The 12,265-nt window shown below is 35.8% G+C and overlaps 1 protein-coding gene across 8 annotated transcripts in view; it reads right to left on the bottom strand.

Annotated features, from left to right (window-relative positions):
• Positions 1-12,265, bottom strand: part of NBEA (neurobeachin) — a 460,838-nt gene that overhangs the window by 224,605 nt on the left and 223,968 nt on the right. For all 8 annotated transcript variants that reach the window (XM_071737478.1, XM_071737489.1, XM_071737508.1 and 5 more), the window contains 2 exons: positions 12,007-12,071; positions 1,134-1,242 (listed from right to left, as the gene is read on the bottom strand). In XM_071737478.1, coding sequence (XP_071593579.1) covers positions 1,134-1,242; positions 12,007-12,071 — 174 coding nt within the window. The remainder of the gene's footprint in view (positions 1-1,133; positions 1,243-12,006; positions 12,072-12,265) is intronic.

Below are 12,265 nucleotides of genomic sequence, written 5' to 3'. Positions count from 1 at the left end.
TTCTGACAGATGAATAAATTGATATAGCTATTTATTATCATCAATACTAAGGCAGTCTATCTTAATCCTAGTGTTAGGTCACTTGAGCATTAAAACGTGGAATTGCATGTTTGTGCATATATACTTACATATACACAAATGTATGCAAGCATTGGCAGGTTTGGAAATAATGAAAACCATTGATGCTGAAATAGTGTATAAAACACCATTAAAATACTAAGACTTTTTTGATACAGTCAAGTCAAAACCGAAATTTTAGCCTTAATCTATCACTTTTGGGTAAAAAAATTTAATAGGAAAAAAATAATCCTGAAGAAATAATAAAAAGCTGTTAAACAGAGCAGATGTTTTAAGATTTTTCCATATTTGTATCATTTTCAAGCAATGTAATTTAAATTGTACACTGCAATAGTTAATGATGGAAAAACGAATTGGATATTGATTCCTTTTAGGGTTAAAAATTATAGACATTAAAGAGTCTATAATAAGAGGGAATTGTCAGGTGCTTTGTTACTTCTACCAATACTTAAAAATAATACAACTTTTAATCACAATCTTACTGGCAATGATTCCTAACTAGCAAGAAAGGTAAGCAATATTGTATTTCAGAGTATAAATTATAGAAAGTAAATGTTTTAAAGTGCTACAAAATGCAAAGTGCACTAACAAAATTATCTCAAAATACTAATTCTATTTAACAAAGATTTCTGTTTCTTATTTTTCATGAAATGTCTTAAGCATAGTAATTGCTTTTCTTTCTTACTGAATTCTTACCTACTGCTGCTAATCTAAAAAAAAAAAAAAAATTATCAGCATGATTTGCATTAATATTTACAATAAATTAGAATTAAGTTCTTTGTGAACCTAAGGGTCTGCCATATCAGTTCAGAATTCTGATTAAGGGATTTCTTCAAGCTGTAAAGGTTTCCATGAATTTCAGTGAGGAGCTGAGAAATTAAACCCATTCCTTGTGTTTGACATTTACCAAAGCTTTTAAAAACTAGTTTTGAAATGCCTTCAATGTAAATTTCTTTCTTCAGAGAAAAAAAAAAATCTTTATTGTGTGGGGCTACAGTCTAGGTGACAAGTGAGTGAAAACAGAGAAGCAGAAATTCACCAACTCTCAGACTTACCTCAAACTCAGCGTGTTTATGGACATCTTCAGCTCTTTGTCGGTTCAAAATAAATTCGGCTTCGTTTGCAACACGCACTATATGGTCTTTCATTGCATGACAGAGTAATCTAAAAAAGGAAAAATAAAAATCAGCTGTTGACTTTGAGGTGCTTCAAATAGGCTATTTCAGCAGATTTACTTAAAATGGGAAAAAAGCCGAAACTACCGAAACTAAAGCAATGCAATTGCCAAATCAGTTGACATGAAAAAATTAATATTCTTCAAAATTTTCTGCTTTTGTGAAAGCACAAAAAATGATTATGTGGTAAAAAAATGGTCTTTATTAAAGGCAAAAATTCGTCATGTCTTTCAAATAAGTTTTTATTCATACAATATGAATATAGTAACATAATTGAAAAAATCTAGACAATTCCTTAAACTCTTATTGACGCTTATATCAAATAAATAGAAATATTGAAATTTCAAAGCCTTGAATAATAATGACATTACCAAAGACTCAAAATTCAGTTGAAATTTTAAAGTACCATAAATATGTTTTATATGTCTTTTTAAACCCCGGAATGAAAAGTGAATCATGTTTCCAAGTTTTCATAGCATCAGACCTGGACAAACCTCACTTTAAAAAGACAGAAAAAATAAATAAAGACTAAGACTGCAGAAGTCAATTGGACACCTTAAGTTAAGACTGTTGTAAAGTCCACCAAATGCCATAAGATGCATAAGAAAATTGCACAGTTGTTAAAGCTGATCCCTTCCTGGGCAGGAAGAATGGCAGCAACTGCTTTCTTGTCTCTGTAGGCCATATCTAAGGTTGCCTGTTCTATTAAAATTTGCTTTGCTATTCTTATCAGCAGGGAGGAAATATCTTTCAGGATGCAAAGATCTGACAGGTCTGCTTAGGATCAGGAGGAACTGTTTCTCTTTGTGTCAAATTGGCACATGGTCTGGGATTTTCCTTCTAGCAGCATCAAGGAAACACACTTGAGTTCAGAGATTCTCATTTTAAGAATGTGAAATTTCCAGCAAATTCCACCCTATGATTGGTGCCTGGTGCTTAGAAGCACCACAAATGAAAGTTGTGATTATTAGAAACGAAATCCATGATTCCTAGAACTTTCACCTATAAGACAGAAAGCTCTGAACTCCATTCTTGCCTCCTTTGGTGTGTTCAACCATCTGTGAAGGAATGAAATCACTTTCCCTGAGCTAATGCTTAATATGAGTGCGTGGCATGGAAAGACATAAATATTGGGCCCTCTGTTTACAGATAAACAAGCTTGGATCAAGGTTTCATGCTGGATATCCCTGCTTTCAACAACCCTTTCTATCTAACCCTTAGGTATTCTTGAAAGCAAGAAGGTTTTGGCAAACTGTAAACTGAAAGATTAAAGTTGACGCTATTGTTTTCATCAAAATTTAACTTTATTTTTTAATTCACTCTTCTGGAAGATATACTGTGGTATTTTATTACTGTTAAGTGTTCAGATTTTTGTTAAGAGCCAAATGTAGACTTGCCCTCAACTATGGGTTAGGAGTAAGCATTTAACAAGGTTCTTTAAAATGTGAAAATACTTAAAGTGAGTGTTTAACTCCTCCAAACAAAGCTTGCATCACAGGTCTCCCTAAACTTTTCCATATGACATTAAAAACCTGGAAACAACTAGCTAGGATTTCAAAACTGAACACACAGATTCCATGTGCCTATGGGAAGTCATCCTGTATTCTCAAATTGCATTTCTACCAAGGAAAAGATGGTGAAAATCTTGTTACTGTTATATCTGGATGAAACGATAGCCACTTAACTGCCTGAATCTCAAATTAATATAGACACAACTATTCAGAGAGGCACAACTCAGCATGTTGTCCCAACTGGGCTACACCTCATGAACATGCATGGTAAAACTCTCCTCCTTTAAATACTTACCAATTTATCTATATCCTCACTAACTCAATCACATGCAGGGCATAAGACTTAAAAAAAAGACTGTTCAGACTATCCTGGTATGAGCAAAAGTGATTAAAACTATCTTTTGGGTTCTCATTAAAAAAAAAAGAACACAATAGAAATGATTCAGAAAGAGTCCCAAACTCAGAAAAATCTCACACTTACTGTCAAAGGCTGTCAATACATAAAAAAAAAAAAACCAAAACCAAAACCCAAACAAACCAAATCAACAAACTCCCTTCACATACTGCAAATAAGTGAAAGGAACAAGGATCTCAAGGTCAGCAAATTCACTCCTTTACTACAACATGCAGCTACATCATATAAATTCTTTCATAAACTACCTTTAGTTTATGAAACTAACATTAACTACCTTCAGTTTATGAAACCACCTTCAGTTTATGAAAAGCATGTTCATGAAATCTCATGAAAGATGTCTTCAGTTTATGAAAATGTGATCAAGTTGCTTGCCTTCAGCACAGCTTTGGAAAGTCCTCAGAACGTTAAAGTCCTTTTACTTCCCAACCCAAATGTTTTCTTCAGCAGCTCTTACTGTTTAATTTTATGCACGTTTTGCCTTTAGGTTTACATAATTCTTTATCCTTCTGTTAACCTCCTGATATTCCACCTATCCCTATTTTACCAGGGTAAGTAAATGAGCTCTCTGATTTACTTGTATGGCAAAATAGTAAAAGAGATTGTCTCTTGTGTTTTTACTATTTCCATACACTGGTATTACTGTTTCTGCAACTGCATAGCCAAAACTGTCAGCAGTATTCTAGGCGAATTCTAGTAACTATTTACATAGTATCATTAATGCTGCCTTATTGCAGTGGAAAAAACTTTTCTGATGTAATTCAGATGTAATTGTGTTTTCCTTTTTCTTAAACCTCTACTCTGCTAATTTGTACAACAATATTTCAGTGATAGGTTGGTGATGTTTTGAGAGTGATGAATCAGATCTCCTAACCATACTTATGAATCTCTACACAAGTAGTCCTCCTAAAGGGCTAAAAAAAATTGTATGAAAATTGTCACTATAGGCTTGCTGTGCTTTTTATACTGTTTTCCAGTAATTAGTGATTTACCAAAAGAAAAAAATTGATCTAGAATAACTTTTGGTTTTATTCTGTGAGACCATTTGTTTCATTGCATCCCTGAAACTCCTAGCAGAAGTGAATCCAAGTGTGCTGCTGTGTCCTCCAGTTGAGCTGATCTCAACCAGAAACTGATGAGCAGCAAAAATCTCATCCTCTTTGAGTGGCAATTCTTACTGCATAAGGCAGAGATTAAACACTAAATTGGTAACTTACGGTTTCTCTTTACCAAGACAAGTTTGATTTCTATCAATGCCCATAAACATATGAACCACACTTAAAGGTCTTTAACTCAGAAATGGGTTTGATTTGGTTTTAGTCTGAATCAAAGGACTTTCAGTAAGGAATCCACCAACGAAGCAGTCTGAAATCACTCATGACTCAAATCCCAGTACACTTCTATGGGAAATGAGCTTTCGGTACAGATAGCTGTGTAGTTTCTAGTTGAACATATGGAAAATGAAAGTAAAAACTAGAATTAAAACATGCTGGTACTTTAAAATAAGCATGACAGGGCTTAAGTATCAGTAAGAATAAAAGTAAATGGCAGGCTCCCCTTCAGCTAAAAATCAGATCTTCACAGACTTATGAGTGAGAAGTGGTCTGGGTCCCAGGATGTGTCCATTCCATAAATACAATTTATTTGCAAATATTGCTTAGGAGTAAGTAAGAGGTTATTTTAAATCTGTGTGGCTTTATGTCCTGAATTCTGTCCTCACCAATGTTACTTTAGAAATCCAGGGTGCTTACAGGTTAAGGAGAGTTGTGAATAAGTACATTCAATCAATCAGATCCCCTGTTTTGCAGCTACTGGAGTTTAAAAAAGCTGGATGGTGGAGTTCCATTTTCCAAGAAGTCACTTAGGTGAATTGTTAGAGCTAGGGAGATTTTAATCACTAATTTGTTTTAAAAAATGTTGGTAATAGAGACAGTCGTAAGGCTATACCCAAACGTAAAAATGATAAAATGTTTGCAATACATTGAGATGTGAATTAGAATAAGTTGTGACAAACAGCTACTTGTACATCTACCAGAACTGAACGAAAATTTGAATCTCACCAACTATTCTAAACTGACTGCTATCCTGCAGTGAGTTCTTTCTTGTAATAATCCGACACAGAGACAAAAAAGGCTCAGAGCTGCTACACTGCTTGATAAAACAATTGTTCTTGTTACCCAAACTTCCTTTCATTTGACATAAACTAAAAAAGCAGATCATTCTCAAGCAGCAATTTTCACTACAGATTACAAAATGAACATTTGTTATAATTTAGCTAAGGTCTTGCTTCCTCTACTCATTCCTGAAGTTCTGCCAACTCACATGTCCAGGGAAACAGATGTTTCTCTGAGTTACTTTCATCATATGCCCACAGCTTAATTTTTCCAAGAAGCAGCCTGGAAATATGCCACTTTTTCACCAAACACTTTTATTTGAGAGTTATTACTCTTAATGGCATTCATAAGAAATGAAACCTATCATTGCACTTGGAATCTCTAATAAGATTCATAAACTGGTCTGACTTGAAGTCTGAAGTTCTATAAGATGCTGTACTGCTATACATACTTTGAAAGTAAATCCCTATAAACTTTAGAAGGTAATGTCATCTGATTTCTAGCAAAAGGGAAATTATGTAGAATCTACTAAAAACAGTTTGAAATTATAGTGTGCAAAGACTGGCTACTGGACTACACCATGAGCAGCGTGGCAAGTGAAACTTCACTGAGGATAACTAATTATTAAAGTTTCATAAATGCCACAGAAGCTACAACCAACTCAATGAAATTCACAGCTCTCTACAAAGAATCTATTCCACTTCTCATAAAGATTTGCTATTTTGCATTAGAATTTTCTAAATCAAGAGAAATCCATCTCTTTGAAATAGTGACCATCCAGCAAACATCCAAGACCAGCAGTTAACAACCGAGATGGCCTGTGTTTCAGACTCAGCCTCCCCTTTGAGATATGAATTGATCAGACAAGGCTAAAAGGTGAGAGGATGCCTCAATACCTCTAGCAGATATAACAGCTCCAGCTATACTGACCCCACAAGTCCAGAGATGGTTACCATAACAATGAATGCTTTGTCTAACACAAACTGACTTAGTCTGGAGGGAGAAAGGGCAAAGGCATCTCTAGTAAAAAATATGAGATTATCAAAAAACATATTTAATAGGGAACTCAAGCTCACACCTCACCTGGAACAGAAACACAGACACTCAGTGCCCAGTTTTATAGAAGTATCTCTGGCAGGAATCATCTACCAAGGGAAGATGAGATTTAGGATGAATTTCCATAAAGCAGCCACTCATGGGTGTTAAAGGATTCCTCCAATCAAAAGTTACACTTGGTCAGGGCAAAAATATAGCAATATGGATGCATATGTTAAAAATAGAATAAGCAAACATGTTTGTTCTTAATTATATATCGTATCTGAGTGCTACTGTTTCCCCAGTGCTATTTTCTGCCTGGATTTCCATATAATGAATTTTGCACATCAGACTGGAATCCTTTGCAAGTTGTTCAGGTGGCCAAGAAGGCCAATGGCATCCTGGCCTGTATGAGGAGTAGTGTGGCCAGCAGGACCAGGGATCTTACCCCTGTATTCAGCATTGGTGAGGCTGCACCTTGAGTACTGGGTGCAGTTTGGCCCCCTCACTACAGAAAGGACATTGAGGGATGGAGTGTGTCCAAAGAAGGGCAACAAAGCTGCTGCAGGGTTTGAAGCACAAGTCTTGCAAAGAGTGGCTGAGGGAGCTGGGGTTGTTTAGCCTGGAGAAGTGGAAACTGAGGGGAGACCTTATTGCTCTCTACAGCTACCTTATAGGAGGTTGTAAAGATTGGTCTGTTTTGGTCTGAATTTACAAGTGATAGGACAAGAGGTAATGGGCTCAAGTTGTGCCAGGGAGGTCTAGACTGAATGTTAGGAAGAATTTCTTCAGTGAAAGAGTTGTCAGACATTGGAACAGGCTGCCCAGTCACCATCCTTGAAGGTATATGAGTCATACAGACATAGTGCTTAGGGATATGGTGCTTAAGGTCTTGTCTGTGTTAGGTTATGGTTGGACTCAATGATCTTGAAGGTCTTTTCTAAGCAAGGGTAATTCTGCAATTGTGTTCTGGTAGCCCTCAGCTACATAATAACAATGATGTCTCAAGACCAAGTATCTTGCATTCCTGGATGTCTCAGGTGAGCTCCCTATTCTGATCTCACTGTTCCTATGATCAAGATCATAGGCAAGGCATAAACAAGGAACAACATCCTTTCTCCATCATCCTTCTTGGTTCCAACTAATCAGTGAGTTCTTCAATGAGTATCTAGGGATCCAACTGTAAACACATGTAATAAATCAAATAAGGGAAATGGCACCACAGATATACCTTTTAATACAGAGTTTGAACATTTAAGAATTGCAGACAGTGAATAATGACCATGAGCTCATTTACCACAAACCAAACATATCAGGACTGCCAAACTGCAAAAGAGGATGTCCAAAAGAAAATTTGCTGCAGTTACCCAACAATCCTAGTTGAGGTAACATGGAAAGAATGTAAGTTTTTATTAGTCTTCTTTCAGGGTTTAATCGGCAGTTCATCTAAATTTAAACAAACACAACTTCCAGTCTATTTAAACATTCTGATATTCATTCTAGGAAATCAGTGAAACTTCCCAACAAAACAAAGTTTAAAAGAAAAAAGTCTCCAGCGAATTTTAAGTATGTTTGGAGGTTTAGACAGGTGGATATGTAATGGCATGGGTGATTTAGTGACAAATAAGATAGATGCTCAGTGCCTTATTTCACTCAGTCTTCACCAGTTTCTCAAGGCTTGCCCATTCAGCATCAGGCCACATCTTCCTTTTCAGCCTCTTACTACTAATGCACTGGTAGAACTCTTGCTGTCCTTGATATCTCTTTCAAGTCTCATTTCCAGTTGAGTGTTGGCCTTTCTGACAACACTCCTTAGATGCTCACACATTTATAAATTCCACCCTTCTATCCTACTACCTCTTGTGTATTCTCCTTTTTGCATCTTTTTGCATCACCTACTAGGACTTCCCTATTAGCCAAACCAGTCTCTTGATACATATACTTTTTCCCTGGTTTTGCACTTGGACAATGCTGTGCTAGAAGGCCTTCCACCTTTCCAGTGCTCCCTTGAACAACACCTGCCTCCCATTGGATCCTACCTAGCATTTCCTGATTAAGCTAAAATCTGCATTTACGAAATTCGTAATTTGCTACTCTCTATCCTCACTTCCCTCAGGATCTTAAACTCCACTCCATGTAGTTCAAGGTAATTACAGCCAAAGGCACCATTAATTGCCACCAAAAGCAAATTACCATTCAAAAGTAATTCTTGCTTGCTAATGAGTAGATCCAGCTGTGCGTTCCTCTTAGTTGGTTCATCCTGTACCAAGAAGTCATCCCCAGCATTCTCCAGAAATCTTCCTGACTGCATGCAACCCATCTTGTTGCACTTCCAGTGGGTGTCAGGAAGGTTAAATATGCCCATGAGGACTGGGATTTGTGGGATTTGTGATCCAGATATTTCCTCAAGTTGTTTAAAGAATGCTTCTTACTTTCCGTTGCCCTGAATGGGTGGTCTGTAGCAAGGTCTCACAATGATGTCACCCTTACTGGACTCTCCTCTCATCCTGTTCTGCATTTATCAATCACTCTGTCATCTATCCCACTGAGCAGCTCCACACATCTAAGCTGCTCCTTCACAGAGAACACAACACTCCCTCCTTGCTTTCCCTGCCTGTCTTTCCTGAGGAACTTGTATCTGCCCATTGCAGCACTTCTGTCATGCAGTGCAGGCTGTCCCATCAAACCTCATCCATTCCAGTGGTGTCATAGTTTTGTAATTGCACACAGAGTAACTCCTACTACTAGTTTGCAGTATGCATTTTGCATTTTTGCAACTAGTATGCACTAGTTTGTGTGCATTTGTGAATGTATTTACCTGAGATGGGTGCTCCGATCTTGTATCTTGTTCTTGTCACCCTGCACCCTTTTCTTTACACCTCATCCATCACCACCCCTCTTAAATGCTGGCTGTAATCTTCCTCCCACATCATTCCTAAAGACCTCTTTTAATGTGTGCTTTTACAGCTAACAATGCAGATGCATCCAGGTCTTAAATTAAGAAGCTTACTTGTGTGTATACCATAATGTAAATCAAAAATCCTAATTAAGCTGCTATCAGTGAAGCTCTTGACATATGTGGTGCCCTCAAGATCACATAATCATCAAGACTGATTAAAAAGAAGCATAAAAGTCAAGATCATAACCAGGATGTCTCTGTGTCTTTCAGATATATTACAGACAGTGTTATTCTGAGCTTCCAAATTAATTATCTTTGTATGTATTTTCCTTAAGAGGAATAATTTAAATCAATAGTCAAATACTCCATTATACTAAAAATTGTGATAAGAGTATGTGATAAGAATGCTGTATCAGTGTTCACATGCTGAATTCTACCAGTTTGTGTCATTCAGACCTTCCTAACAAAACAGCATTTAAAAAAAAAAAAAAAAAAAAAAAAAAAGCAGAAACAAATAGAGTAAATCAGCAGATTTCAGCTAAAAATGCAATTTATTAAAATTTACCAGAATATAAATGTCTTTTTTTTACTATAACTAAGCTGAAATATTTTATTTCAGAACATTTCTAGCAAAGTCAGAAATCAGAAAAGCACTTGAATTATTTCAAGCAGAAGCAACAACAGTTTGGAATTCAGAAAATTACCTCGTGGCATACATATTGTAAACCAGATAGACTTCTACCCGAAGATATTAAAGCTATGATGTTCTGCATTAAATCCAAAACTTTTCCTTCATACTCAGAAGAAAAAGGTTCCTTGAAACTGTTGATTTATTACCCAGGATCTCAAAATCTTACACAGAAAGACCTTCAAAATATTCTTACTCTTCATTTTGCTTTTAATAATTTAAAATTCAATCATTATTGCACAGCAATTATATGCAATTTTACATCCCATTAACCCTGCTTTGTTTTAATTATAAAGATCCTTTGTTAGATTCTTTTAAATGATCCAGTTTATAATTTCAGGTTATCCTAGGGAGCACTTTAATTCAGCTGCACATTCATCAACTGTTTATGTCCTGTTAATTGTTGACAACTGCACAATTGCATTCTCTAGCTATGATTGATGAATTGCATTCACAACTTCAGCTATTAAGCAGAATAAATATTTATAACAATTTCCAGTTAGAGGATTGTTATCTTTATACCCAAAAGGGTTAATTAAAAACAAATGGGGTGATTGCTAAAAAGTGGGCTCAAGTACCACACACATACTTGTTCTGAAACACCCTTCTGACAAAAGTAGGAACGTGTCTAAGGGCAGTCTGATTAGACATTCCTTTGACTGGATTTAAGCAACAGTTCAGAATGGATTTAATCCATTCTTTTGATTGGATTTAAGCAATACTATTTTGTTTTGAAAAGCTACTGTTAGAGGGGAGTAAAGTGTTCATTGATATATTAATAACTGAGCACTAAAAGTATGCAGATGTAGATGTTCAGAATGAGTGTTTTATCAATAGAAGCATGCAATAATATCTGAACTCCCTAGTCTGGCTGACAAAAGAAAAAAAGGCCAGAATGGGATTGTGTATTAGTATCCAAGAGCGTAAGATTATTGTAATTATTCAGCCTATTACCATGCAGTATTTATTGTACAATGTGCACTGTATGACCCTCTCAGGTGAGCCCTGTTATGCCATAAACTCATACTGACAATTCATAGCAAGATTTTCAATGAAAAGACTACATTTCCAACTGCTTTCTTGTGGTGCAACTTCAGTTTGCACAGGGAATCTAAGAGATTTTACACCAATAAAAAAACTGAGTAATAAGCTACATGCTCCTGTTTTCCTTATACTCAAATTCCTATATTTCTATGCTCTGGTGTTTTCTAAACTTCATTCCAAAGGAATGCATGAATTAACTGAAATATCAGCTAGACAAAAAATACCTGAAAATAAAGAGGTTTGATATTTTACTTTGGTAAAGAAATAACACTGGTGAAAAAAGCAACCACATATAAATTGACATCTCTTGGATGGGCATATTGCTATATATTTTTTTTTTAGTTTGTTTTCAGTTGCTCGTATGAAGACATCTAGATTCAAATGGGTGAAATGTCCTGGCCAGTACAAGTCACACACACTACACAAGTGACTCCATTTGTCTTTGGCATTGCACTACCAGGAAGGCCAAAGAGTCCCCCTTTACTGCCCAGCTTGCTGGATGGAAGTAGGGACAAACACTGCACAGAGCAGAAGCACGCACTAAAATTATTTGACAAATGATAACAAAATATCTTATAATTTTGCAAAAGACAGGCAGGTTTCATAAACATAATGTCCTGAGTGTTTTACAGGACTCAAATTGGACCTGAAATTCTAGATAATTTTTCATTAAATGATAATATAGAGAAATGCATCTGTACAATGAATGTTGTGCTCCTAAAACAGATGGAGCAGCAGATGGGTTTACAGATCTGGCTCCTTGGCATTCCCTGGGTAAAACATTCTTGCTGCTCGAGAAAATGGTAGTTCAAATCTCAAATAAACCCAAACCTATGTAGAGTTCATGGGAGCACTATTTCCTTCTTTCAATAAACAAAATTTTCACAATTTACACAGTTCCAAAGTAAATATTTACTATAAAAGTATCTATACAATAAAAATCTTAATTTAAATGGCCTTTTCGCAATTTTTTTAGAACAGATGGTAAGGAAGCACCCAATGGAATAAATACAAAATGACTACTTGTTCAAAAGCTTTAAAATTAATTACCTTCCTTCATTGATGAGCTCAATAAATGCAAGTCCTGCATTCTTCTGAATAGAATTTTGCCATTCCTATGAAGATAAAATATAACATGATCAAAATCCAATGATTTTAAACCACATTTCTGAAAGTGACCCTGATGACTTTCTAAGAAGCTTGAATTTAGGCTAAGCTTCTCAATACCTTCCTAATTTAATGATTCTCTCTCTCTATTTTTTTTTTTTTTTTTTTGTAATAAGAAGAATTACCTGATCACTTAAAAAAT

Source organism: Heliangelus exortis, chromosome 1 (assembly GCF_036169615.1).
Source record: "Heliangelus exortis chromosome 1, bHelExo1.hap1, whole genome shotgun sequence".
Lineage (NCBI taxonomy): Eukaryota > Metazoa > Chordata > Aves > Apodiformes > Trochilidae > Heliangelus > Heliangelus exortis.
This window is presented reverse-complemented; position numbering and strand designations above follow the sequence as displayed.